The sequence below is a fragment of the Ips typographus genome, linkage group LG1 (genome assembly GCF_016097725.1).
Source record: "Ips typographus isolate SLU linkage group LG1, UJ_Ityp_2.0, whole genome shotgun sequence".
In the NCBI taxonomy this organism is placed as follows: domain Eukaryota; kingdom Metazoa; phylum Arthropoda; class Insecta; order Coleoptera; family Curculionidae; genus Ips; species Ips typographus.
In genome coordinates this window covers 19861746-19888266 of record NC_138422.1, presented here as the reverse complement: position 1 = coordinate 19888266, position 26521 = coordinate 19861746, and the positions used below count along the sequence as shown (strand labels likewise).

General features: G+C 35.2%; 3 protein-coding genes and 1 long non-coding RNA gene across 5 annotated transcripts in view; 2 read left to right on the top strand and 2 right to left on the bottom strand.

Annotated features, from left to right (window-relative positions):
• Window positions 1-2197, top strand: part of LOC145732030 (uncharacterized) — an 86659-nt gene extending 84462 nt beyond the window's left edge. The window contains exon 2 of the long non-coding RNA XR_014178926.1: window positions 1914-2197. This is a non-coding gene — a long non-coding RNA (uncharacterized LOC145732030). The remainder of the gene's footprint in view (window positions 1-1913) is intronic.
• garz (Sec7 domain-containing protein garz) overlaps window positions 635-26521 on the bottom strand; it is a 49255-nt gene continuing 23368 nt past the window's right edge. The window contains exons 22-33 of the mRNA XM_081983777.1: window positions 26125-26306; window positions 25986-26070; window positions 25785-25925; window positions 20179-20348; window positions 19959-20120; window positions 19701-19898; window positions 19456-19650; window positions 19295-19396; window positions 15571-15708; window positions 14254-14455; window positions 14035-14194; window positions 635-5465 (exon numbers count right to left, since the gene is read on the bottom strand). Coding sequence (XP_081839903.1) covers window positions 5084-5465; window positions 14035-14194; window positions 14254-14455; window positions 15571-15708; window positions 19295-19396; window positions 19456-19650; window positions 19701-19898; window positions 19959-20120; window positions 20179-20348; window positions 25785-25925; window positions 25986-26070; window positions 26125-26306 — 2117 coding nt within the window. The 3' untranslated portion in view covers window positions 635-5083. The remainder of the gene's footprint in view (window positions 5466-14034; window positions 14195-14253; window positions 14456-15570; window positions 15709-19294; window positions 19397-19455; window positions 19651-19700; window positions 19899-19958; window positions 20121-20178; window positions 20349-25784; window positions 25926-25985; window positions 26071-26124; window positions 26307-26521) is intronic.
• LOC145732012 (uncharacterized) lies at window positions 9664-11335 on the bottom strand. Its single transcript, XM_081984030.1, has 2 exons — window positions 10519-11335; window positions 9664-10447 (listed from the first exon to the last, which is right to left on the bottom strand). Exons 1-2 carry the CDS (start codon window positions 11132-11134, stop codon window positions 9723-9725), a joined length of 1341 nt encoding a protein of 446 aa, XP_081840156.1. The 5' UTR covers window positions 11135-11335; the 3' UTR covers window positions 9664-9722.
• The window catches only part of LOC145731964 (uncharacterized), a 69193-nt gene continuing 56281 nt past the window's right edge, over window positions 13610-26521 (top strand). For both annotated transcript variants that reach the window (XM_081983970.1, XM_081983961.1), the window contains exon 1: window positions 13610-13757. The gene's annotated coding sequence lies outside the window, so the exon portion shown is untranslated. The remainder of the gene's footprint in view (window positions 13758-26521) is intronic.

The window sequence follows — 26521 nt, the reverse complement described above, 5'->3', positions numbered from 1 at the left end:
ATAGGCTATGGAATGGTGAATTATTAACACTTAAAACTGGACCTGGTATCCATTATACGGTACCATCAACGCTCTGCCGCAGTTAGCTGGGGTCAAAATAAAGCGATTTAGCCATATTTGCCTTAATCGAAAAGTTGATAATTACAGAGCTACAGGGCGGCAAAGTTAAAATTTAAAAATCAATTTGTAATCGTAGCTTTTATTCGAAACTATTTAAAATTATTAAATTAGGTATCAGGGGGTTTTCCGAGGGAATCCATATCTGCCAACGATATTTACATTGATAGGGCGCCACATACGATTCAAGCAATTTGTTTAATTCCTTTGTATTTTTTTCTTGGTAACGGTAAATCACTTTTGAGTATAAAGGCGTATTTGCCTGTTATTTCTGCTTAGAAAAGGTATACCTCAGTCATGTCACTATGGGCAACTGTTTTCGAGAAAAATGCGTTTGAACTACTAAATCTCAGTCTAAAACAGTCTCCAGCTTTATTTTGACCCCAGCGAACTGCGGCAGTGTTGTAAAGACCTTTCAGGGACACCCTGTATATTAGGACATATTGAAATCATACAGAAACAGCGTCAATTCAGTTCAATTTATATCAACTGTGGAACAGAACGCAGAAAAAAACGATTATTACTAAATTACGCAGTATATTGGTAACAATAATTATAAATAAACATCTTCTAACTGTACATATAGTATCGAAATTAAAGAAAAGTTTTGCCACCTCAATTTTAAACTTAAAAACATAATAATAATAGTTGAACCTAATTAAAAGCCGCGGTTTATCCTGCAGCGCTGATAGAGAAATAACAAAATACTAAATTATTTGACATACCCTGATGTGTTAAATAAGATGTAAGTAAATCTGAGTCATCCTGTTTGTTAACACTACTTCCTGAACACTAATTTAATTAATTTTAGTTAATTTATTACTTGCTGGCTCGTATTTTTGAAATTTTTTTTACGTGTCAAGAGAACATTTTTTAATATTTTTAATTATTTTTTAAAACTTATTTTGAAAGGTAGTGCAAATGTTATTATTATAATTAAAAATATTTTACCTATTGTAGTCAGGTTTGGAGTCTTTGGTCACCATGATAAAGCCAGACAGAATAAAATGAAAAACAAATTTTTCTTTAAAATCTCATTAGCTTCGTTTGTAATGATACATCTTTCTATTGGTGTTTCAATTGTCACTGATGAATTATTATAAGTATATTAATATTTTGGACGTTTGTTTGTCGCTTTTTACATTCATAACACTACGTAACAAAATTTGGGTTTCTTGGGTTCCAAATAGTGGGAAACAGCCATTGGGAGCTCTCGGAAAATGGCATAAGCTCAGAAAAATGTTTGAGTTTTTGACGAAATTTGCTCTATATTTAAGGTGAGCAGAAATTGTCATCGTTTTTGTCAATGTGAGGTTCTAGGATAGTCAGGAGACCTCAAACAGGGAAGCCAACCCACGATTTTGGTTGGGTTCCCTAACCCATAATCTACTTAAAGTAGGCCATTTTAAGCCAATTTTTACCCATTTGAAGAATTTTTTCGAAAACTTATTTGATACCTTTTAAATTTTTATCTTTTGATCGGGCCTGGATAGAAAGACAAAGGAAGATCCATATTAAATAAAAAAGAATTGCCCGACATCAATGGACTTGGCTAAAATATCAAAAACTATCGTAAATTTAGCTAAAAACATGGACTTTTACGATTTTTACTGAATTAGGAACTTTTGCTATTATAAAATTCGATGTTGCCTATTTTCAATAATAATTAGTTGATATCAACAAAAGGAGAAATAAAAAATAAAGAAATTTTTTCACAGAACCACTAATAATATTACACTTACAAGAAATATTACTTAATAATATTAAGTTGCTGAAGTTAAAAATATTGCCAATAGCCCATTTTTTGACCTAAATCAAAAATTTGCAATTTTCTTGTAGATTTTACGTTTGCTGAGTGTTATTCATTAACCTGTATTGTTTTTACTGTTGCAAAATTGGCAACATCGCAATTTGTTATAACAAAAATCGCAAAATCGATATAAATGATATGTGTATGTTTTTAGCTGAATTTACGATAGTTTTTGATATTCTAGTCAAACCCAGTGGTGTCGGGCAATTTTGTTCTATTTACTCAGGACCTTCCTACGCTCTTCTGTCCAGGCCTGGTCAAAAAATAAAATTATTAATTTATCTTAAAAAAATCTCGAAAAAAACGATTACGTTGGGTAATAATTGGCCTAAAATGGACTAATTTAAGTAGGTTATGGGTTAGGCGACCCAACCAAATATCCTGGGTTAGCTACTTTTAAGGTCTTCTGACCCTCCTAGAACCTCACATTGACCAAAACACCGAAAATTTATTCTCTTCGCTAAAATATAGGGCAAAAACTTCAAAGTGTTACTTCCGTTATGGATTTGAAGCTTCTTCTGGATCTGGCATTAAGTTTCACTAATCACGTTTCTTGCAAAACAAGCAATTCGTTGAAAATAATCGGATTTATTAAGCGATGTTCTTGTGATTTTCGTTCCCTGGATTATGTTAAGCTCCTTTACTTCTTGTCTGTCTATTTATGTTAAGTGAGATATATTGTGAAAATTTTTACTCAGTGGGTTTTCGGGGGTAATTGTAACCACTACTAAGATTTAACGCGTCTGCTGTATGAATGAGTGGCTCGAGATGTTTGACGAGGAAGATGAAAGGGATGGACAGGCATTCGCGGACGACCAGGTGGTCTTGGTCGCCGAGGTGTCTGTCAAGTAGATTGAAAAGAGATGGGAGGGGGTGTGGGAGAAGAGTGAGAGATGGGAGAGAAAGGGTCGGACGACTTATAACAAGTCAAAGACGAGGGCTATGTTTACCGAAAACTACGGTAGGATAAGACCTCCGGTAGTGCGTCTGGGAGAGGAGAGAGTGGAGTATAGTGAGTGGATTGACGTTCTTGGGCTTAGGATTGACAGGAAGGGCATGTTCATTGAACATGCCAAGCATGTAAGAGGGCGAATGGCAGAGGTCGTCAGCAAACTGACGGGCCTCTGCAGAAACAAAGGGAGAATGAACAAGAAGAAAGTGGCCCATACACGCGCTGTATGGGAGTCAGATCTGGGGAGTTAGAGCGAATGACAGTAGAGTGAGAAGGCATTTGGGGGCGGCGGAGAGGAAGTTCCTGTTGGCCTCCGTTCGATGTTACAGTACAGTGGCCACGGAAACCCTCAGGGTTGTCAAAGGCACGCCACCGAGGCATCTGGCCGCCGCTATCGCCAAATTTAGAGAGAATTCAGAGAGAGTAAGGGAGAGCGATAGGGCAACAGATGACGACAGACCATATCCGGATTGGAGAACATGGACGGAGCAGAAGGAGGTCTCTACGGAAGAGGAACAGGTCGTCTGAGTTGATGCTGGAGTGTATGAGGGATGGACGGGAGTGAGTGTCTGGGGTGTTTGGGGCGAAACGAGGAGCTTTTGGGAGGGTCACGAGCGGAACAGTCTAAGTGCGGAGATCCTAGAGAGAGGGGAGGCATTAAAACTGATAGGAGGGAGGGGAAAGGGAAACTTCGTGGTACACACGGATTGCCTGTCTATCGTAGAGATACTGGAGAAACCCAGTGTTCACCGGTTGGTGGAACGGGTGAGGAGTGCCGTAGCAAAGCTTACATGCAAAGGATATGCGGTGAGCAGGGGAGAGAGAGCGCTGGGATTGCAAAGGCAGATAATCTAGCCAGGCATGTCAAATGGCGGGGAGAAGTAGGGAGATGGGAACAGATAAAATACGGCTATGTGAGAGAAAAAAAGTGGCATATTTCGATTTTCCTGAGCTTATTTCAATTTTCCGAGAGCTCCCAATGGCCCCTTCTCACTATTTGGGACCAAAGAAACCCAAAATAGTATTTTTTCGGCCGAAAGAAAGTTTAGCGTCCGAGGCCGTCCTACGGTCGAGGACAACAATCTTGAGGACGAAGAAATTATTTCACGGCCGAGGTGTACACAAAATTCTTTGTTCTAACGATATCCACTTAGAAATTCTTACTTTTTGATAAATAAAATGAGTAGGATCTAGCAATCACGGTGACGTTTAATGTTTATGTTGCTTAGTTATGCATTGTTGCTGTGACGTTAAATAACAAACTGACTCTTGTCAGAAATATTTTCCATTTTTTCATTTACGCAAAAATGAAATTGGGAGACAAAGATTGCTATACTGATATGGATGGGTGTACTGCTGTAAATGGTGCACACAGTGGTCACATAGAGAAATCGTAACCAGCAACTATAAGCGTAGACGGTGACATAGTGATTGTTAATTTACTTTTTTCCTGTATTTTTTTTTCGCCCGTTGCTATTGACGCCGGCCGTAAAAGTGCATTTCACGGCCGTTAAACAGTACGTGAAGTGAGTATAGTATAGCTTTCATAGCACCTTGTATAAACTGTGACAACGACATGTTATGATGGATGTCGCCCATATGTTTCTACGGAAATGCATAAAAACAGGGAGTGATAAAATGAACTTTTCATGTTTTCCAGTGATACTTTTTGTAACTAGTTACGAAAAGTAAAACGTTTTGTCACTATCAGTTTTGAAAAGTGTCACTTTATATGCCAAAATTAGAAAAACACTTTTTTGTTCAAACGGACGTGAAGTACGGACGCCAAACTTTCTTTCGGCCGAAAAAATACCATTTCACGGCCTAGGTATACAAATAACTATTAGTCAATAAGACCAAACATGAATCAAATTTTGTTACGTAGTAAATCGTTCAAAATTAACAACCACAAATTTCTTACCTTATTCTTCATTTCCTGGTCACTTTCTTCTATTTGAGACTAGTACCGTAATAAATTCAGTTCTACCTTTAAAATTGTATTGGATAATCAATTATTATTATCCTAGTCTCCAATTTCTCTTACTTAAGTAGCTATTTCTGTGACTAGCATAAAAATTTCTTCCTCTATACACGTGACATTAACCAGTAAGACATCATCTCTTACTTCGAATAAGCATACTCATACATATATAAAAATATTATTTACAACCTTCAATGACTGAGGCTTTTTTAAAAAATACTGTTCAAACATTCGTTCCTGTGGTATTTGACTCGGTAATGCCTATTCGGTCCGTTGTAAAGTTATTTTCTATGCCAAATAAAATCTCGCTGCCTACAGGCACAAACGCTGAACTGTTGCTGTTAAAATAGTTGGATGACTGAAAGAAATTGGCAGGATCGCTAACCTCAACTGTGCCGTTTGGTTTGTTAGATAACAGAGGTGGAAGTGGCGCATTTATGATTGTATTAGCATCAGTTGAAGAAATGCTGGTGGTTACTAGTATATTAAGTGATTCGTCCCTGCTTGGATCAATGTGAGGTTCAATGGTTTCGGATGCTGGTGACATTGTAGGTTGTGAAATAGGGACGGCATTCTCCTGGTTTGGTACGTTGGCATCTTCAAGCCTACATTTAATTAAACATTTTTTTATTAATATAAATTTTAAATTAAAAGTAAGTAAAAGTATTCGTACATCTTAAATAGTTTAAGATGTACGAATTATTCTTTACAGAGGGTATTCCTTAGTAGCAATCCACGACAACGCAAATAAGTATACAATGTCCGGAAATGGTACGACCAACACTTAATGCGGCAATTTCCTATACACTTTGTGAAAAAAGACAGATGAGAGAGAAAAACATTTTATATTAAAGAAAAATAAAAAAATTCACTTTTTAGGTATCATTTCCCTCCAACAAAAAAATATTTTCCAATTACATAATATTCACATTTGCTTCAAAGTTATATATACAGGGTGTCCGGATTTAGAATGTTTTGATAGTAAAATCCCATTTTTTAATGGCAAAAACCGTATTTCGATATCTTGTCAGTTCGAGCGCTAGAGGGCGCTAGAAGGCGTTTTTCAAATTTTGCTTATTTTGAAAACTTCTCACAACTTTTTTGTTTATTAAAATATCGTGTAAAAAGTGAAACAAAAACATTCCTAATGCACTTTTTTGATGTGTGATGTGTTTTCTCAAAAATTTACACACAATTGGCTACAATTTTAAAAAAATTTCCATTTTATGCAGTTTACTACAATCGAAGTATGTATATCTAGCCGGGAAAGGGGGTTTTCCTATCAAAACCCACTAAATCCAGACACCCTATACATCCAGCCAATTTCTTTTTAACTCCAAAGATCCTACCGTCCTACTGCATAACTCAGGAGTTTCTCCACTGTCCTCTTGCACCTGAATGTAATGCAATTTATGTTAGTCAGGCAGGCAGGTAGTTACAGCAATATCCACGAACACACACGTGAATATTTGAAATTCACCAAAAACCCTAACCTAGATATCACCAACATAAGATCTAATTTATCTCAACATCTTTGTCGAGAATTGAACAGGGTTTCAAAGTTTTACACGTCTGTGAAAAGGCTAACCTGTTGAACCTCCTTGAGGTGCACGAAATCAACAGAGCCCCAGATGATGGTGAGCATACCTGCCTGAATGACCACCTAAACCATATCTCCATCAATTTCTTTTACTTTACTCAACTTAATTTTAGTAAGTAAGTTGGTTTTTTTTTTCACCATAATAAGGGTATTATTGATCTGAAACTCTATATTTAATCTTTGTTTCTACCTTAAGCGCCACCTTCTTATATTCATTTTTATCGTAATATGGTAATCTCACTGTCTAACCCTTAATAAAAAGACAACCAGCGCACTAAGTTGCGCTTTGAAGTATGTTTTTCTCCTTTACTGATACATCTAGTACATATTAGTAGAATTTTTTTAGCTCCTAAAGATGGGAATTTCTATGCCCGAAACTTGGTTGAGCAGACCTTACTTCTTGAAGGCTAAAAAAAAGCATTGTGGAGACGACTGTGGTTATTTTTCTCTGTTTGTGATTCTCAAAAAAAAAAGAGACTGAAAATGATTGAACCTACAGGATGGTCAATATTTACCTTTAATGCCCGGTTTCTGAACGAATAGATCACATAAGAATATCGATTCGATAAATTCTTATTTGGGTTTCTGAACAAACCTTTTGCTTTCATAAGTTATGGTAAAGATATCTCAGCTAAAACGACCAGATATCTGATCGACAAATAGTGACGTACGTGTATTGACGGCTAATCTAAACAGATATGACAGACGGTCACGGACCTTCACTTAACTTTTCAAGTAATTTGTTGTTTTCTATGTTGTTAATTCATTATCAAATGGATGTTTCAGTGTTTCCTCTTCTTCTGATGAAGAAGTCATGGAAATTGTTCATGCTATTGAGCGGCCAAATCGTTTTCGGCATACTAACCACAAAAAATATCTGTCCGATTGTTTTCAGCTCCACAATTTTATAGGTCGGAAACCCACTTAAAGTTATTGAATAAATAAATATATGGGACCGATAACTATTGAACCGATAGAGCTTGATGTTCAGAAATGTATGTAATGTAATGTATTATGGTTTATAATAAAAGAACATTAAATCTAGAACAAATCTATGTATACTTTTCCTATACCCAGCTTCAACCGTTTCTGACTTATTAACAGTTGTTCCTGCTTGTGCTCAGTTTGAACCAGGTTGAATTTGACAAATATCTGTCAAAACATGATATGGTTATAGAAACGACAATGATTAGTTGTTGTTGTTTAAGTTAATAAAATATTGTATAAAACACGTGAACGCGAAACCTATTTATTAGACTCTTTAAGTGGCAGCAACACCTTATACGTAATACTGTGCTAATACGTTATTTCACCACCTGCACATGCAAAAATAAAGGATAACGGCTTTAACGTAACAATCAGATTTCAAATTGCGCTTTAGATTTCCAAAACAGTTAGATTTATATTTGGTAAGGGAAGTGTATGGGCAAATCCCATGTAAAGACCCCAAGATATGGGACAGCCATAGAGCTCTTTTCTTATCACTATTATTATATTATTTCCATTATGTAAGTGCATGGGCAGCAAATCATCCGTCTTCATCTTCCGAGTCATAATCGAGAATGGCAATTTAAAAAATGTCATCCATTATGTAGCATATTCGTGTTATAAGTATACAACATACAAAGAAAACCAGAACGTCTATAGAACACAATATAGACAGCAAAAGTTAAAGAAAATTTAAGAGAAAACACGAGGTTGACAGATGTCCTGACAGTGTCATTTGATATCTGAAATTGTGTGTTTTGTGCCTGAAATAGCGTATACCGTGTAAGATAAACTTAAAGTCAATTTTAACATAAACGCAAAATCCTTAAATACATACGTCATCTTGTATCATTACGTATTACGTCTTCCTGCCACTTAAAGTGTCTATTCACTAGAAGGACTTAGTAAACAATGGTTTAAGTCACTTGCTTGTTGTGCAAATAACTATTTTAGCTCGAAAAGGACCCATCATACAAGAAAAACTAAAAAGAACAAAAAATTCTACATTATTTAGTAGACGACTGAGGTGATTTCAACCACTTAGCCTTAAGGAATAGATGTTAACTGTTGATCAATAATACAAAAGATCATTGATAATAAATGTACCAAATTTTAAAACAATTCGATGACCAACAAAAAAGTTATTATAAAAAGTCGTCTCCGCAGTAAATTTTTGTGGAGACGACGACATTTACTGACTTTGTGTTATTCAATAAACCCAGTTTACTTCAACTACACTTAGTGAAAATGGACTACCACTTCACTTTTAAAAAAAACACACTTGTCACACTTACTTTTAGTGTAGTAACTACCTTGTTAAGTTTTGGTCGCACCATTTCCGAACACCCTGTATATCGAATAGCAGTAAGCTATGCGTTTTCGAAATTGACGGTTCGAAATTTCGTAGAAATGCGTGCAAAAAGCATTTCCCTTTTTTCGCAATTTTGTTTTTCAAGTAAAAAGTGGATATCAACTGAACTATGAGGAATCTACAGTTTTCCATTGCGACACTTATTTATAGGAGCGCACTAGATTTTGTAAAACTTTCCCCATTTAAACTTTTTTGTAGCTGATATAGTCAAATTTTTACCCTTTGAGAATGACGTCATGCAGGTGAAAAAACACGCATGTCTAGAATTAGATCACAAATTCTAACCTACAAATCCTTTGAAAAATTAGTGCGTTCGGAAGTGACTGATGATCAAGTGCCCTGAAAATCACATGATCATGAGAGTTTCAGTTTAATCATCATTCATTCAGTGAATAGGTGTGCTTGCACTCACTTAAAGATCTCTTCTACTCCTAATAACATAATATATTATTAATGTTCATTGATTTTGTGCTGTGTTATTGTACTTTGCATAATAAAGCGAAAATAGTAATTTGTAACTTAATCTTACGAAAAAGAATAAAAAGAAATACATACAAAGAAATTTACTATATGCATACATATATTTAATACACAACGGCAAAATTTAACGTGCTATCGTAGTAAAATTACAAGCTAAACCATACAATTTACAAACAAGTACTAATTCTAAATGTGTTTTTTTTTCGAGAACAAAAAGAAACAATATCAAGATGGCATCCCGATTGAGTACTCCAATGTGTACGATAGAATTAAAATTGAGTACTGCTACCCTATGTCGAATGAAAAAGGCTGGAATTCAAGCTGACGACTTCTATTTCACCAAAATTTCTAAGAAAATGTTGGTCAGTAAAACCAAAATAACCCCAAAAATAAAGAATTAAGAAGATATACATGAGTGGGTAGCTAAATGAGAATATCTTCAATCTCGGAGTCACTTAATTCCGAGCTTAATTCAGAATCTGAATCATTATTGGCTTCAGTAATAATGAGTGGTTCAATGTCTGAAACATCACAGTATTTTATGGTGTTCCAAGAATGGTTTATGAGCTTGTTGACATGTTGAATGTAGTTTTTCCAATGTTCTGCTGGCATTTCTCTTAAAACCCTTTCCCAAGTTGTCAATACTTCCACTGCTGTCCCTTGTAAACTTATCATATGTTCATCATATTTTCTCTTGCACTCGGACCAGACCATCTCTATAGGATTGTATTGGCAATGATATGGTGGTAATCTTAAAATTTTGTAGCCAAAAGATTTTACATATTCATCCAGGTAATATTTTTTTTGTGGAATCAATTTTGAACAAACTAAAGTCCAAATTTCATCTTTCATCGCTTTTTCTTCAAAATCGTAATTTTGTTTCCTTAACCAGGTAATTAATTTTTGTTTTGTCCAAGATTTCTGGGGAATTTCTTCTAAAAGTCCAGAATGGTAACTCGCATTGTCCATTATTATAAGTGATTTTTCCGATAAATTTGGGATAAGTTGATTTTTAAACCAATTTTCAAAGTTTTTTCGATTCATGTTGTCATGATAATCGCCTTTTTTCGAACCGCTTTTAAAAACCAAACTCGCATTATTAATGAAGCCATTTTCATTTCCTGCGTGAAGTACTATATAACGATCACCTGAAATAGTAGCAGAAGTCATCGTCATTGTATTCATGTGGACTCTTACTTCAATAAATTATCTTGAGTACGTTTAGTAGAACTTGTAAACATCGTGTCATCTTGCCAACTACTTCGAAAGGAACCTTTGCTATAAATCCACGTTTCATCCAAAAAAACAGGTGCTAATCCATTCGACGCTTCCTGGTTTTTTGTATACTCCCTCAAAAATTTCATTCGCTTCATTTGGATGTCTGGAAGTTCCATCAAATATTGGCGGTTACTTGTCCTTTTCCATTTAAAACCGATGCTTTTACACCATCTTCGCAAAGCAGAAATGGAAGCGTTAAAATGCTCTCCAATTTGGTCAATTAAATGTTTTCGCACATTTGCCATTGTTACATATTCTTTTTTAGCATACATTGAATAAATTTGATCTCTTATTTTGTTCTTCATAAAAGCGGTTATTTTGTTTTTACTGACGGACATTTTCTTAGAAATGTTAGTGAAATAGGAGTCGTCAGCCTGAATTCCAGCCTTTTTTATTCGACATAGGGTAGCAGTACTCACTTTTAAAGCCTGTGATGCTCTATCATATACATTGGAATAATCAATTGGGATGCCATCTTGAAACTGTTTCTTTTCGTACTCGAAAAAAAGCAGCACATTTAGAATTAGCACTTGGGCTTGCTCGTTGTAGCGCGGCATTTTTAATACTTTGATATTTGTTTATATCAAAGTGACAGTAAATGTCAACGTTTTTAATTTGACATGATGACAAAATCAACAACGTGCCTTTTTTGCTAAAATTGTTTATTTCACATGTTTGATATGCGAGAAACAAAGATGTAAAAAGATGACGGCATTCTCAAAAGGTAAAAATCCGACTATATCTGGAATTAGATCACAAAATTTAACCTACAAATGCTTTGAAAAATGAGTGATCATGAGAGTTTCAGGTGACATCTGGAAACTGTTTCTTTTCGTACTCGAAAAAAAGCAGCACATTTGCATTTGGGCCTTCTCATTGTAGCGCAGCATTTTTATAGCTTTGATATTCGTTTAAATCAAAGTGACAGTAAATGTCAACGTTTTTAATTTGACAGGACGACAAAATTAACAACGTGCCTTTTTTGCTAAAATTGTTTATTTCATATGTTTGATATGCGATAAACAAAGATGTAAAAAGATGACGTCATTCTCAAAAGGTAAAAATCCAACTATACAGGGTGTCCCACGACGAAAGACCTCGATTGATATTGGAAAAAGTATAAATAGGAGAGTTTTGAAAATTTGGTAGGATACTGATGTGGGCATGCCCAATCCAACTAAAATATTTTCAAGATGGTTGCACTTCCGCTTATACCGGAAGTCGATCACAACTTTCTTATTTTAAATAGAACACCCTATATATTATTACATATTTGGATTCCTCACAAAATTCTGACCAACTTTTGTATAGAATGCCCTATGCCTATCTCTAGCCGTTTTCGAAATATTTGATGTTTTTCCAAAAAAGTGACAGTTGCAACGCTCAACATATTTTTGTACTATGTTAAAACCGTATTTCATTTTGCAATGAAACTTTGGGTTATTGTAAATAAAGGATCGTTTTATTAAACTGAGGGTGCGTAATGACTCATTTGTATACAGGGTCGTCAAAAAAAAATCATAAAGTTGCCACTAAAAAAATGAAAAATCTCAAGTTTTTTAAATAGAAACCCACATTTTTTATGACGGAATCATTTTGAGCATTAAAAATTACTATAAGTTTCAATTTACTTGCCTATACCTAAATCCAACCCATTTCGTTTTATTTGAGAATAAACATTTTTTTATTAGGCTGCATGGTTGGGATTAGCTGGTACTCTAGTTAGCCATGCTTTTGACACACGGTGATATTGGAGAACTGCAAAGCATGTTATGTTGAGCGTTGCAACTGTCACTTTTTTGGAAAAACATCAAATATTTCGAAAACGGCTAGAGATAGGAATAGGGCATTGTACACAAAAGTTGGTTAGAAATTACAATTTCTACATTTGTATTATTAAGGATTGGTTTTGTTTTAATAGCTTTTATCTTCACAGATCCCGTATTCTTAAAATTTTCAATTATTTGCTTGACAGCTTTTCGTGATGGCTTTGGTTTTTCTGGATAACGAGCGGCAAATACCTCACATGTTCTACTCACAACTTTATCACATTCTCCGTAAATAATAAACAGATTTAAGTAATCTTGGTTTGAATAACGTAACCGCGACGGCATATTTGCAGTTGTCAAAACACTCAAAACTAGTGTTATTAACATGCCCTGCAGGTCTCCAATATCACCGTGTGTCAAAAGCATGGCCAACTAGAGTACCAGCTAATTCCAACCATGCAGCCGAGCATGCAGCCTAATAAAAAAATGTTTATTCTCAAATAAAACGAAATGGGTTGGATTTAGGTATAGGCAAGTAAATTGAAACTTATAGTAATTTTTAATGCTCAAAATGATTCCGTCATAAAAAATGGGGGTTTCCATTTAAAAAACTTGAGATTTTTCATTTTTTTTAGTGGCAAGTTTATGATTTTTTTTTGACGACCCTGTATACAAATGAGTCGTTACGCACCCTCAGTTTAATGAAACGATCCTTTATTTACAATAACCCAAAGTTTCATTGCAAAATGAAATACGGTTTTAACATAGTACAAAAATATGTTGAGCGTTGCAACTGTCACTTTTTTGGAAAAACATCAAATATTTCGAAAACGGCTAGAGATAGGCATAGGGCATTCTATACAAAAGTTGGTCAGAATTTTGTGAGGAATCCAAATATGTAATAATATATAGGGTGTTCTATTTAAAATAAGAAAGTTGTGATCGACTTCCGGTATAAGCGGAAGTGCAACCATCTTGAAAATATTTTAGTTGGATTGGGCATGCCCACATCAGTATCCTACCAAATTTTCAAAACTCTCCTATTTATAGTTGTGTGCAACATCTGGTGACATCTGTACTCAACTCTATGAGTTAGAAAGTACAGATGGCGTTCCAAAATCTAGGAACAGCACCATTAATGCCGCATCATTCGGTAAACACCGATCTGATTGGTTGAAAATGGTGAGGTTTTGTTCTTTGGTTATCAAGCCCTATAGCCTCTCTGATGAGCCGTAATACGGCGAAACCGGTCAGAGGATTGGGATTGATAAACAAAAAACAAAACCTCACCATTTTCAACCAATCAGATCGGTGTTTACCGAATGATGCGGCATTAATGGTGCTGTTCCTAGATTTTGGAACGCCATCTGTACTTTCTAACTCATAGAGTTGAGTACAGATGTCACCAGATGTTGCACACAACTATCATTTCTGGCATCCAGTTGACTATACTGGAACGAAGGTTTTGTTCTTTGGTTATCAAGCCCTATAGCCTCTCTGATGAGCCGTAATACGGCGAAACCGGTCAGAGGATTGGGATTGATAAACAAAAAACAAAACCTCACCATTTTCTCCTATTTATACTTTTTCCAATATCAATCGAGGTCTTTCGTCGTGGGACACCCTGTATAGTTTTTGAGATTCCAATTAAGAGAATCGAATTTGAGACACATTGTATACAAACTCACCTTTTATCAGACTCCGTATTTTGTATATTATAAGGATTTCCAATATATTCACTATACAACGACATTGGCTGGACCTCGGTGGCTGTAGTACTAGGAATGACTGTAGGACTATTATACAAAACTGGAAATGTATGCTGTTCCAACTGAGACTGGGGAACACCTTTAAAACAATCAGGTTAAATTTTCTCTCTGCTAAGTATTACAACTATTTAAATATACCTTGTGCTGAGCTTACTCCGGCAATAGTAAGCAAATTCGGCATGTAGGGCATGCCAGGTTGTAATGTAGGCTGTAAAAATGAAGTACCGACGCTAGTTGGTGGTGGAATTGGTTGAGTTAGTGTAGATGATGCAGTTGCCGTTATCGTAGTGGGTGGTGTTTGTGTAGAAAAACTACCCGTACCAATTGGTGTTGAAACCATCTGCGGAAATCATACACCCAGCTCACTAAATCTGTCATCACTAATACATAACGATAATGAGTGTTGAAACAAAACTAACTCTTGTATGAATGTTATTTACCTAACAAGTGTGTAAAGTGGTACTTTACCGCACTCAAGTAGGAAAAAAGTATTTCCGGAATTCTGACTATTTCAACAATAAAATACTACTCAATAAAAAGAGAGTAGTTCTTCATCAATCGATCATCAGTGTCAAAAAATATAGATTCAAATGTAAAAATTAAAACGTATTTTTTTTTCCAACACATGACAGTTATGACCGTCATTATTAAGGTCATTTTAGACAACTTCATCAACCACTTTCATCAACAGGTACTGGTCGTAGGGAGCTTTGTTTAAAAACTTCTCTATTTCATGTCCTTCTAATGTCTTGGACTTCTTTGGTTTTGTATCTCTGTGATTTGCTTTTCAAAAAGCTCATTTTTTATAAAGGTGAATAGTCGAGCCAAGCATTTGGTCCATATTGACGATAAGACAAATTTTTTAAGCAAATGTTAAAAATAAGCCAATAGAACCTTTTCATCGATACCTTTTATCTTCCGTAAATTCATCCAAGACTCAAACACTTTGAGTCTTGGATGCTTTTTCCGCTTCCGTAAGGATATCTTCAGAAACGTAATTTTCATCGCTTTCTTCCATTTTCTATACGTTTTTTCTTCAAAAAAGCTTCCTTTCTCTGCAGGGAAAACTGATACATTTTGAAGTGAAATTTATTGTAGCTATTGTAATTTATATAAGCTTTGATTTGATCAGAAAGTTTGTTAATTAATATCTCATAAAAAACGATTTTTCCACTTGTTGGATAAAATTATGTATAATACGCTTGTGTTATGGCAAATAAGTCACTCCAGAAAAATAAACCGCTCGCCTGATGGCTCATGGTTTAATATTTTTCTATCCAAACTTATTTGCTTCATAACACACTTGTACCATAAATAACTATTACGCCATTCGTTTTAATACCGCCGAATTTAATTATAATTTACAACACAAGATACGCCCACATACCACACGATAATTAAAAACAAACGCAGTACTAATAACTATAATGTTTACTGAATTTTTGTTAATCCTACCTGGCCCAAATGGGCGAATAAATGGGAAGACACTTGCTGGGAGGCTGGTGGCTGTAGAATAATGCTGGATCTTGTCAGGTTTTCAATGTTATGTTGCAATGGATTTACTGGTTTAGGTTGATACGGTTCTTGTGGTTTCTGAAAGCAGAATAAATTCATAAGTTATACAATGTGTCCCAAATTGGTTCTACATGTGTTGGGATCTGTGTAACGGTAAGAGCTACAGAGTCGGTTAAATAGGGAAAGTTTTAGAGAATTTTATGTAAAACTTATTTCCGGTTTCCAAATTAAATTATCTTTCTCCGTTTTCCGGAAAATTGGGAAAACGTCAGAGGGTGCATTTTAAACACTTGTCGCCACACTCGTTGGACCATAGTTTTGACTGGTGTCATTTTACCACAACTGACATTTAACTACATTTTTAAATAGCCTGCTCATTTTGTTTAGAAAAAGGTACCCTTTATTATTTGGCCATTTATGAAGCAAATTATAAGTTCATACATCACTGAAATCAGAATAAAACGCACTATTTTGTCGGAGGTAATATCCCTAGTGCATTTAATTTTTCCGGAAAAATTCGGAAAAACGAGTTTCTAAGTAATTTGTTAAAACAAATTACTTAGAAACGAGTATTCCAATTTTTCCACGAGGGATATTTGGTAAGATTATTTCCTGAGTTAAATAAACATTTTATTTTAATTAAAACAATAAGAACAATAACTTTCAAGCTAGAAAGGGTAACACTATTCTTTATGTTGTTGTGAGGAGTGTGCAATTTTTTCGATTTTTTTTCCGGAAAAACTGCTGAGAGCTAAGTTGACAGTTGTTGACAAGTGATTTTTCCACTTAAAATTTACATTTGTTATACTAATTCTTGATAGCGATTGGTCAAAATTGATAGGAAGGAAATAATCGTGTAAAAATTCAATATGACGTCTATAAGAAAAAATAAAGTTGCTGAAATGAAACGTCGGGAAGCGAATATGAAACCATCATCGTATAGCTGAGAATGTGGCCATGAAAATGTGCTTTTCGTTTTGGGATATCTTTTCAAATGAGGTTAGAAATAAATAAAAACAAAAAATCTAAATTTTAGTTTTTTTCGAATTTCTTCGGAACTATTCGGATTATCAAAAAATTTAAAACGGCATTCAGCTTTAAATTGCGCAACTTTGCCCCAATTTAAACTTTTTCGCATGTTTTATAGTTTCCAAAACCCCAATAGTGAAAGTCGAATTTGAATTACGCTGTATTTGTAACGAAATTATATTTATTTTCAAACGTCTTATAAATTCAACTTTAGTGAAGTTTAACAGTCACTTTTATAATATTCTCTGGTGGCAAACAATATTATACGCCGCTCAATCAAAAACAATACATACATATTGATTATAGTGCAAAACATGGAAGAGTTTAACGCGGATTGTAATGAATGACAGGAAAGTGTTTTTACGGTGATTCCGCAAAAAAGGTGAGGCAAAAGAGAAGAAGGATGATAACCCGGCGACACGTGTTTCTTCTTTTTTGGCTTCATCAAGCATGTAATTCACAATTGTGTCGCTGCTGGCCGTTTGTGATATCCATCTTTGTTTTTGTCCCTCCTTTTCTAGGTTACACCCGTATACGTTTTACCACGTGTATGTTAGTTGGTTTTTGAACCTCCTTTCATACGGATGGAGTTATTATTTGATTGTTGATTATTATCCTTGTTCCTTTCTGCTTCACTTTTTTTGCGGAGTTACCCAAAAAACATGGTGACATTGTCATTGTCAATGTTTGGCAGGTTTTTTGTCATTTAACCTAAATGAGTGTTCTCGTAGCAAAACCGCCAGTCTCAAATTTTTGTTATTTTGAGTAAAACAGTAAAGTAAAGTAAGTAAAGTAAGTCTTTTAGCTTATATGTGAAAACAATACATAATCTATTTACTTACATAAGAAAAAAGTTATTTGTTCGTACTAGAAAATGAGAGAGATTGGAGATAGGTTGTTTTGTGGATAATAAAGAATTGATCGAATAAGTGTTTAAACTTTATCAATGCTTTATAGGTTTGACACATGAAAAAAATGAATAAAAATTAAAATTGAGCAAAAAAATACTTATTCTGATGAAACGGAGGAAAGCCTCCTCTACAGCCTCACATAATTCCTCATTATCAATGTAATGTTGGCGCTTGATTGTCATTGAAATGAATAAATTGAAAAATGTTTTAAGTAGAATGGATCCTGTATTTTGTCCCACTGAACATCGAAATGTCCCTCTAGCAGTGTTTTAAAACGTTTTTTCCGTTAGCTTCCTTAACTTTAACATTATTGTCTTGTTTAATAATATTTGGTATAAAGGCTTACAAACTCCTGTTTTTCTTTGTGGTGGCATTGAAAGCGTTAAGAAATCTTTTACATAAACTTATTTGAAACTGCAAACTATGGGTTGATTTTATTACCGCTTCTCGAAGTCATGCATTTCCCCTTAGATGTCATAGTTTAAGAATTTACTGGCTAACAGTTGATTATTAAACTCGACATCCAATGGACAGTATCAAAAAAACGTTCCCAAACCAAGCATCTTAACACACATAACTTTATTAAGATAATAAAACCTACAGCACTAAAACGCGCCAAAGTTAATAGTCACGTGAGGTCTGAGAGTCGAATTATTAGCTGGCAACGAGATCGGTCGTTCTGCAGTAAATCATGTTACAGTTTGGCATTTTGCAACAAATGTTTGCTTTTAAATAGCTTTTTATATGGAAAATTGGCTGTTTAGGTGCAAATGAAGCTTATAGAACTCTACACCATTTCCAAATGTAGTTCAGAAAAGACCAAGTGAGATTCAGAAAAGTGCAAATGTAATTCAGAATAAGGAACTGTAATTCAGAAACCATCAAGTCCAATTTGGAAAAAATCAATTCATATTCAGAAACCATCAAATGAAATTCAGAACATTCAAAGGCAATTCCATAAAATACATTAGGTTAAAAATTAAACTGAATTACACTTAACTTACTTTGTGAATTGCAATTAACCATTTCTGAATTACACTTTGCGATTTCTGAATTACAGTTGCTTATTCTGAATTGCTCTTGACATTTTCTGGCATGCTCTTCACAGGCATTTAAACTTTCATACTGTGTCACATAAAATATCACATACCTAATAAAATAAATATCTATTGTTCAAAATCAATCATGCAATCTGATTCTAAAAAACGGCATTTTAAAATAATTTGTGTTATTTTAAACATAAAATTGATTAAATTCGGCGTTTCTGATATACGGAGCGTTAAAAATGGACAAAATTGTTGATGTTCTGATCTTTTCCATGAGCAGCTTATATTTACAATACACAAACATAAGAGTAGCTTTCTGTGTTTATGCATAATGAGGGGGAAAGGCAGCAGTTTAGTATTTGCACAACGGTCTAAAATCCTGCAGAGGCTACACTTCAAAAATTTAAAAAGAAACATTGAGCTGTTCTTTAGATACTTCTAAAAACAGTCACTGTGACTCATATAAGGTTTGGCACAAGTTGTGACATTGCCATCGCAAAATTATATTGAAATTATTATTACTGTTCTACTTCATGTTTTACTAAATTTAAACCTACTCTATGAAAATAAAGGACCCATTTAACAACACCAGATCACACGAAATCATCACAACTGTAATACGTAGCTGTTTCGTTAAAAATGTATAAGCAAACATCCTAATAAAATCAATAAACTTACCTCTTCCACCGCCTGTACTTCCGATGATTCCCTGAATAATTCGTCTTTTAAGTTTGGTAGAAACTTTCCTATTCTATCCCAAGTTAAGTTCCACAAATGATTCTAAAAAAATGTAAGAAACTACTACTAAGAAACTACACTGCTGCAATATAATATCACACCTTTCCATCAGGCCCATCAAACATTTTAGCTGAATTCATAACTAACAGCATATTTTTTAGCAATTCTGGAATAGCTTCGTATAATATGTCGCTTTTATCGGCGTGCATATACCGATCCATGTAATCAATTATATTCGTCCATAAACTGGGAAATGTTGACAATGACAATAAAGGTGTCAAGTGATGCAAAAATACCTAAAATTCAACAAATTAAAAAGTCACAAATGAAGGAAATACTTTGTTACTTTAGATAACACAGTAGCGGCTCTATTCCTAAACTCAGCCATGGAAACTGGTTCTTTGGGGTTTATCGGCTGTAGTAAATAATTGAGCAATGGAAATAATACTCTATGGAAACACTGTTCCCACTCAGGTCCACTTAGGGTTTGCAAATCATGCACCAGTAATGCTCTTTGTAAAAATGCTATGGCACTTATTCTAACCTAAATTTACATTAAATCAGTATTGGTCAAGTAAAGTATAGAGCAAGAAAATTTAATTACCTGTTCTCTTCGATCACAGCACATCCTAGCTATACCCTGTAACAATGGACACCATCCTTGAGTCCAGAGTGATGTTTCCTGTGCAATTTCACCACCTTCCTCAGCCCACCATTTGAATATTTGAGCTGTTCGTGTGTGTAAAGTATGCATCAAATCTAGAAGCTAAAATATTGCTTTTAAAAACGGTTTTCTGGAGTTGTTAAAAGATTTGGTAACCTACTAAGTGATGGTAGCCGCTGGGAAAATCATCTTCGCTGCTGTCTTCATCCGGACTACTTGTTGCCGGACTTCTTGAAGTTGTCAATTCGGCTCTTCGTCTTGTAATCACTTTTCGTCTTCTTCCATCTTTAGAATCCTTAGATGAAGATGATTTTTTACCATTTTTCTTAGCTAGAAAATGTATATTGATTTGTTTCAAGTTTTCAATACACGCCTTTTCAAATTTTCAAAACAAAGAACACAAATAATTAGCAGAAAAGTTTAAATGCATTCCAACATAATAAAAACGGTTCTTTAAAATGGTCAAAAGGTGGACCATCATTATGAATAATATATAAAACTACAGAAGGTTCCTGATATCAAAATACAATGAGCGGAACACTTATTGCATAATACAATATTTAAAGTTTAGATTATTTATCGAAAAATTGCTTGGACCCGTTTTCTTTTTTGTTTTCATTACGCATTTTGGTAATCAAGTATTACTTATCCAAGGTGACCCAAAAAAGTTATGGTATCAAAGTCAACTTTATTAAATGAAACCTTTTATTTTCAAACGTCTTATTGATCTTTAAGTTCAGTGACAGTTTTTGTGAAGTATAAAAAGACTAACGCACATAACAGCTTCTTTTCTATCTCGTTAATGGTTGGTTGGTTTTGACATGTCAATTATTTAGCTTTTTCATTTTAAAGCAAAAACTATATCCCACTTTAACTACTTTTTGGCCTAAAATGTATTAAGTATATTTCCCTCTATTTTCTAGTTTTTCAGCCATAACTTGAAACTATAAACATAAACAAAGCAGAGACAATTCATATTTGAAAAATATCAGCAAAAACTAAGTGCTAATGCTTCATCTAAACGAAAAACAGTTCAATCTATATGTTAAAAAAACTCACCATTGTTTAGAAGAGATATCAAGAATAAATCTGCTTCAAATTTTCTGTTTATCAGGCATTTGAACGATGTTTTTGTTATTATCTAACCAGAGACAAGGGTCACTATCATTTTCACGATTATTTCTTCAGGAATCACGAAAAAAAGCAAAACAACAGAAGGGACATTTTCATGTTGTTTTTTTTTAACAATGAACACTTGAGAACCCGTTGCAAAATAGTTATTTTCCTAACAAGTGCGGAAAGTGATGCTTTCCCGCACGCTGACTGAAGTTGCCCAAACGAGCGTAGCGAGGTTCGGAAAATTATTTCTTTCCGCACTAGTGCAGGAAATATGATTTCATTACGCAGTAGTGCGGGAAAGTCTATATTTTGAGAACAAAAATAGTTCTCCTAGAAACATCTATTTTTGAATTGCGTAAAAAAAAGCTACTATGTCCGGCGAGAAATAATATTAATTATTGATTTTAAAGTGCTAGAAAGCCTCTACAAGTGTTTTAAACCTGCATAGAACTATTGTAATTTGTCACAAGTCTCTATGACCGTTTTGAAAGTTCCATAACCTCTAAATGCTATTGAAAACATTCTAAAGAGTGCCAGAGGCCCCTACAAGTGTCTTAAACCTTCCCATAACTGTTTTAATTTGCCAGAGGCCTCTCAGACCATTTTGATAGTTCCATAGACTTCTAAATGCTACTGATAACCTTCTTAAAAGTGCCAGAGACCTTTACGTGTCTTAAACCTTCCTAGAATTGTTTTAATTTTCCAGATGCCTCTAGGACCATTTTGAAAGTTGCATAGTTCTCCAAATATTACTGAGAATCTTCCAAAAAGTGCCAGAGTCCTCTATAACCATTGTAAAAGTTTCATAGACCTCGAAATGATATTGAAAACCTTCTAAAAAGTGCCAGAGGCCCCTACAAGTGTCTTAAACCTTCCCATAACTGTTTTAATTTGCCAGAGGCCTCTAAGACCATTTTGAAAGTTCCATAGACTTCTAAATGCTACTGACAACCTTCTTAAAAGTGCCAGAGGCCTTTACAAATGTTTTAAACCTTTCTAGAAATGTTTTAAATTGCCAGAGGACTCTAAGACCATTTTGAAAGTTCCATAGACTTCTAAATGCTACTGACAACCTTCTTAAAAGTGCCAGAGGCCTCTACAACTGTTTTAAACTTTCCTAGAATTGTTTTAAATTGCCAGATGTCTCTAGGATCATTTTGGAAGTTTTATAACCTCTAAATGCTACTGGAGAACCTTCTTAAAAGTGCCAGAGTCCTTTACAAGTGTCTTAAACCTTCCTAGAATTGTTTTATTTTTCCAGATGCCTCTAGGACCATTTTGAAAGTTTTATAGTGTAACGAAGTTACGAATATTTTTTTTGTTTTGTTTACTAAGCCGTCCGTTAATGCCGTTGGTTTTGCGGCGATATGCAGATAAGGGAACTATTAATAGAAGCCGTTTAGTAAAGTAACCAGTGCTAGTGCTTTGCCAAAATACGATAAGCCGTATTTTTAAGTTATTATATTTTCTCAGGATTGGCCAGTCCGATTTTTACCGTTCTTGTTGGAAACAATTGGTAGAATTACAGGGTTTACAACAACGCTGCAGTATGATAGCGCGTAATAGGAAATTAGTGGTTTACTCCAACCCTGTACCGCCGTTTGTTGTAGCGTCGTGGTTCGCTAGACCGGGCGCTGCTTTAACGTTCACGTCACCAGTTTTCATTGCAAACGCTACATGGTTCGCTAGACCGGGCGTTTGCAACGTTAGTCCCAGCCCAGCCATTTTTCCGGCCCTTTTACTTCAGCAGCATCGTGGCTCGCTAGACCGGGTGCTACGCCATAGATCCGGCATTGTAGGTTTCTATACAAACACTACATGGTTCGCTAGACCGGGTGTTTGTATACTTCTCCCCGATAGGCCAATTTCCGGCCCTAGTTCACTCTGTAACGTCGAGGTTCGCTAGACCGGGCGCTACACGATAGTTCCACCTTCAACACAAACGCTACATGGTTCGCTAGACCGGGCGTTTGTGTCATTTAGTAGTCCGGCCGCACGTCCTGGCCCTGTCTTTTGTTGACTACGCTGCATGTTTCGCTAGACCGGGCGTAGGAAGCAAGTTTCTATATCCTGTTGCCAACAAGAACCACTACAAGGCTCGTATAGACCGGGTGGTTCAGTAATACCCTTTTCCAACTCTTTTACCGACCCGTGAGACCGTAACTTTATTTGCACTAGGACGGTTAATTGCTTAGTTGTAAACATAGACCTGCTTTGTCCCCGTAATTAACTTTGAATCAGCTTGTACCTGTAACATTCATTGCATTGCGTGGCTTTTTAACTTTCTGCATTATACCGTTGACCTGTCTTGCATCGCATCCGACCCGTACCGTAACTAAGTTGCACACTCCCACTCTCGTTCTTGTTTAATTAAGGGGAGGGGGGATTTAAGATACGCTTATTTGCATAATTAATTGGTTTAGTTAAGTTTGCTGGCATTTTAAGTTAAGCAAAGAGAATATACGTTAGTTGATTGGTACTTTTGGCTTTTATTAGCGTTGTCACCAACTGAACCACTGTTACCACAGATTGACGGAAACCTTGTCTCCAGCTGTTTAAAAGCTACCAAGGCATACGAATTGTGTTTCCTGGTTCACATTTCGAAAACTCTAAATACTTTCTTAAAACCAGGTGGCGCCCGCGGCAATTCTCATTAACTTTTGATCTAGAACACACTTTGATTCGAACTTCCGAATAAATAGCGTCACAATAGTCCTCCAAATATTACTGAGAATCTTCCAAAAAGTGCCAGAGTCCTCTATAAGTGTCTTAAACCTTCCCATAACTGTTTTAAATTGCCAGAGGCCTCTAGGACCATTTTGAAAGTTCCCTGGACCTCTAAATGCTATTGATAACCTACTTAAAAGTGCCGGAGGCCTCTACACGGCTAATGCTACACGGCTAAGGTATTTTAAACCTTTCTAGAATTGATTTAAATTGCCAGAGGCCCCTAGGACCATTTTAAAAGTTCCATATACCTCTAAATGCTATTGAAAACCTTCTAAAGAGTGCCAGAGACCTCTACAAGTGTCTTAAACCTTCCCATAACTGTTTTAAATTGCCAGAGGCCTCTAGGACCATTTTGAAAGTTCCCTGGACCTCTAAATGCTATTGATAACCTACTTAAAAGTGCCGGAGGCCTCTACACGGCTAATGCTACACGGCTAAGGTATTTGAAACCTTTCTAGAATTGATTTAAATTGCCAGAGGCCCCTAGGACCATTTTAAAAGTTCCATATACCTCTAAATGCTATTGAAAACCTTCTAAAGAGTGCCAGAGACCTCTACAAGTGTCTTAAACCTCCCCATAACTGTTTTAATTTGCCAGAGGCCTCTAAGACCATTTTGAAAGTTCCATAGACTTCTAAATGCTACTGACAACCTTCTTAAAAGTGCCATAGGCCTTTACAAATGTTTTAAACCTTTCTAGAATTGTTTTAATTTTCCATATGCCTCTAGGACCATTTTGAAAGTTTCATAGTTCTGTAAATATTACTGAGCTACTGCTAAAAAGTGCCAGAATCCTCTACAAGTGTTTTAAACTTTCCTAGATTTGTTTTATTTTACCAGAGGCCTTTAGGATCATTTTAAAAGTTCCATAGACCTCTAAATGCTATTGAAAACCTTCTAAAGAGTGCCAGAGACCTCTACAAGTGTCTTAAACCTTCCCATAACTGTTTTAATTTGCCAGAGGCCTCTCAGACCATTTTGAAAGTTCCATAGACTTCTAAATGCTACTGACAACCTTCTTAAAAGTGTCAGAGACCTTTACAAATGTTTTAAACCTTCGTAGAAAAGTTTTAAATTGCCAGATGCCTCTAGGACCATTTTGAATGTTCCATAGACTTCTCAATGTTACTGAGAATCTTCTAAAAAGTGCCAGAGTCCTCTACAAGTGTCTTTCAAACTTTCCCAGAATTGTTTTAATTTTCCAGATGCCTCTAGGACTATTTCGAAGGTTTCATAGTTCTGTAAATATTACTGAGCTACTGCTAAAAAGTGCCAGGGTCCTCTACAAGTGTTTTAAACTTTCCTAGAATTGTTTTAAATTGCCAGAGGCCTCTAGGACCATTTTGAAAGCTCCATGGACCTCTAAATGCTCCTAAGAAACTTCAGAGTATTTAAAAATAAATAATATAAAAGTTGAAGTTCTCTAGTTCTTAAAATAACTCAAATCTTTAAATGACCTAACTTTTCAACTGTCTGAGTTTGAGTTAAAAAAATTACCTTGTATAAATAATCTTTATTTTCACAAGGAAAGAAGGCTATTGACCAGTTGGTATTTCTGCCTAAATATCTATTATTTTATGTGAATTGTAATTTTTAATGTTGTATTAATACTCAAAAAAACCTTAAATTGGAGGTACCAGAAAAGGGGTGGTGCCATTTCAAATTTTGGGGAGGAATTTAGGAGTCACTCGCCCCACAACCAACATATACCTATGGTATTCCTCCTATCTGTATAATAGTTGAATCAAATTGCGTTTTTCTCATTTTTTACTTTCACAAATTTGCATTAAAAGTTTTCAAATTGACATCTTGTATACGAAAATGATTTAAATTAATTAACACACTTATTTAAATGGATTACAGTCAAACATACACAAATATTTTAACATTTGTAATTAAATAAAATTAACAACTTACTTTCTTGTAGGCTGGCTTCAACAAAAGTTCGAATGCAATGCACGCAGATATCAAAATTGTAAGGAGTGATATGTGCCACATCTCTAACCAAAAACGCCAAACTTTCACAGCATTTAATTAAACTAACTGGATCATGTGGGCCTGCAAAGCATAGTTAACCATTCAATTATCTTTATTTTTTTTTTAGAAAAATAGACGTACCCAAATTTCGTTCCAAAGTAATGCCATATTGAGTTGGCGGTACCGTTCTACCGATAACCGGTTGAACTTCTTTTTCATTCCCCACCTAAAAACCAAATATTTATCAAGTAAACTGAGAGAAGATTTAATAACGCTGTACCAAAATCCAACCTCCGGTATTAGCAGTACCAGACGGTGATGTAGGTAGAATCAAAGGACTGTTCGCTCTTTGATTATTATGTTTAGGGCTCTTAGTTAGTTCTGAGTCGGAAGTGTAACCTCTGTCAGAAACCACACTTTCTTCATCGCTGTTTACTTGGTTTTCACCGTCTGACTTGGTACCTAGTTTAAAAGTATTTTCAGTTTTGAAAATAAACTAATTCTTTTAGATCTAATCGTTAATTAGGTCATAAAGTGTTTCACAATAGTTATTTGTATACCTAAGCTGTGAAATGGTACTGTTCTCGCGGACTGAGTTTACCCGTGCGTCATCCCCCTGTGATTTAGAAGTAGGCATGCATTTATTGACTTCATCTTTGTCTATTGTTCACTTTCAG

Excerpts from the sequence above, each read along its gene's own strand:
- LOC145732012 (XM_081984030.1), bottom strand. The coding sequence starts at position 11,134 with ATGCCGCGCTACAACGAGCAAGCCCAAGTGCTAATTCTAAATGTGCTG. Across the intron at positions 10,448-10,518 it reads GTTTACAAGTTCTACTAAAC|GTGATCGTTATATAGTACTT; the intron begins GTACTCAAGATA and ends CTACTATTTCAG.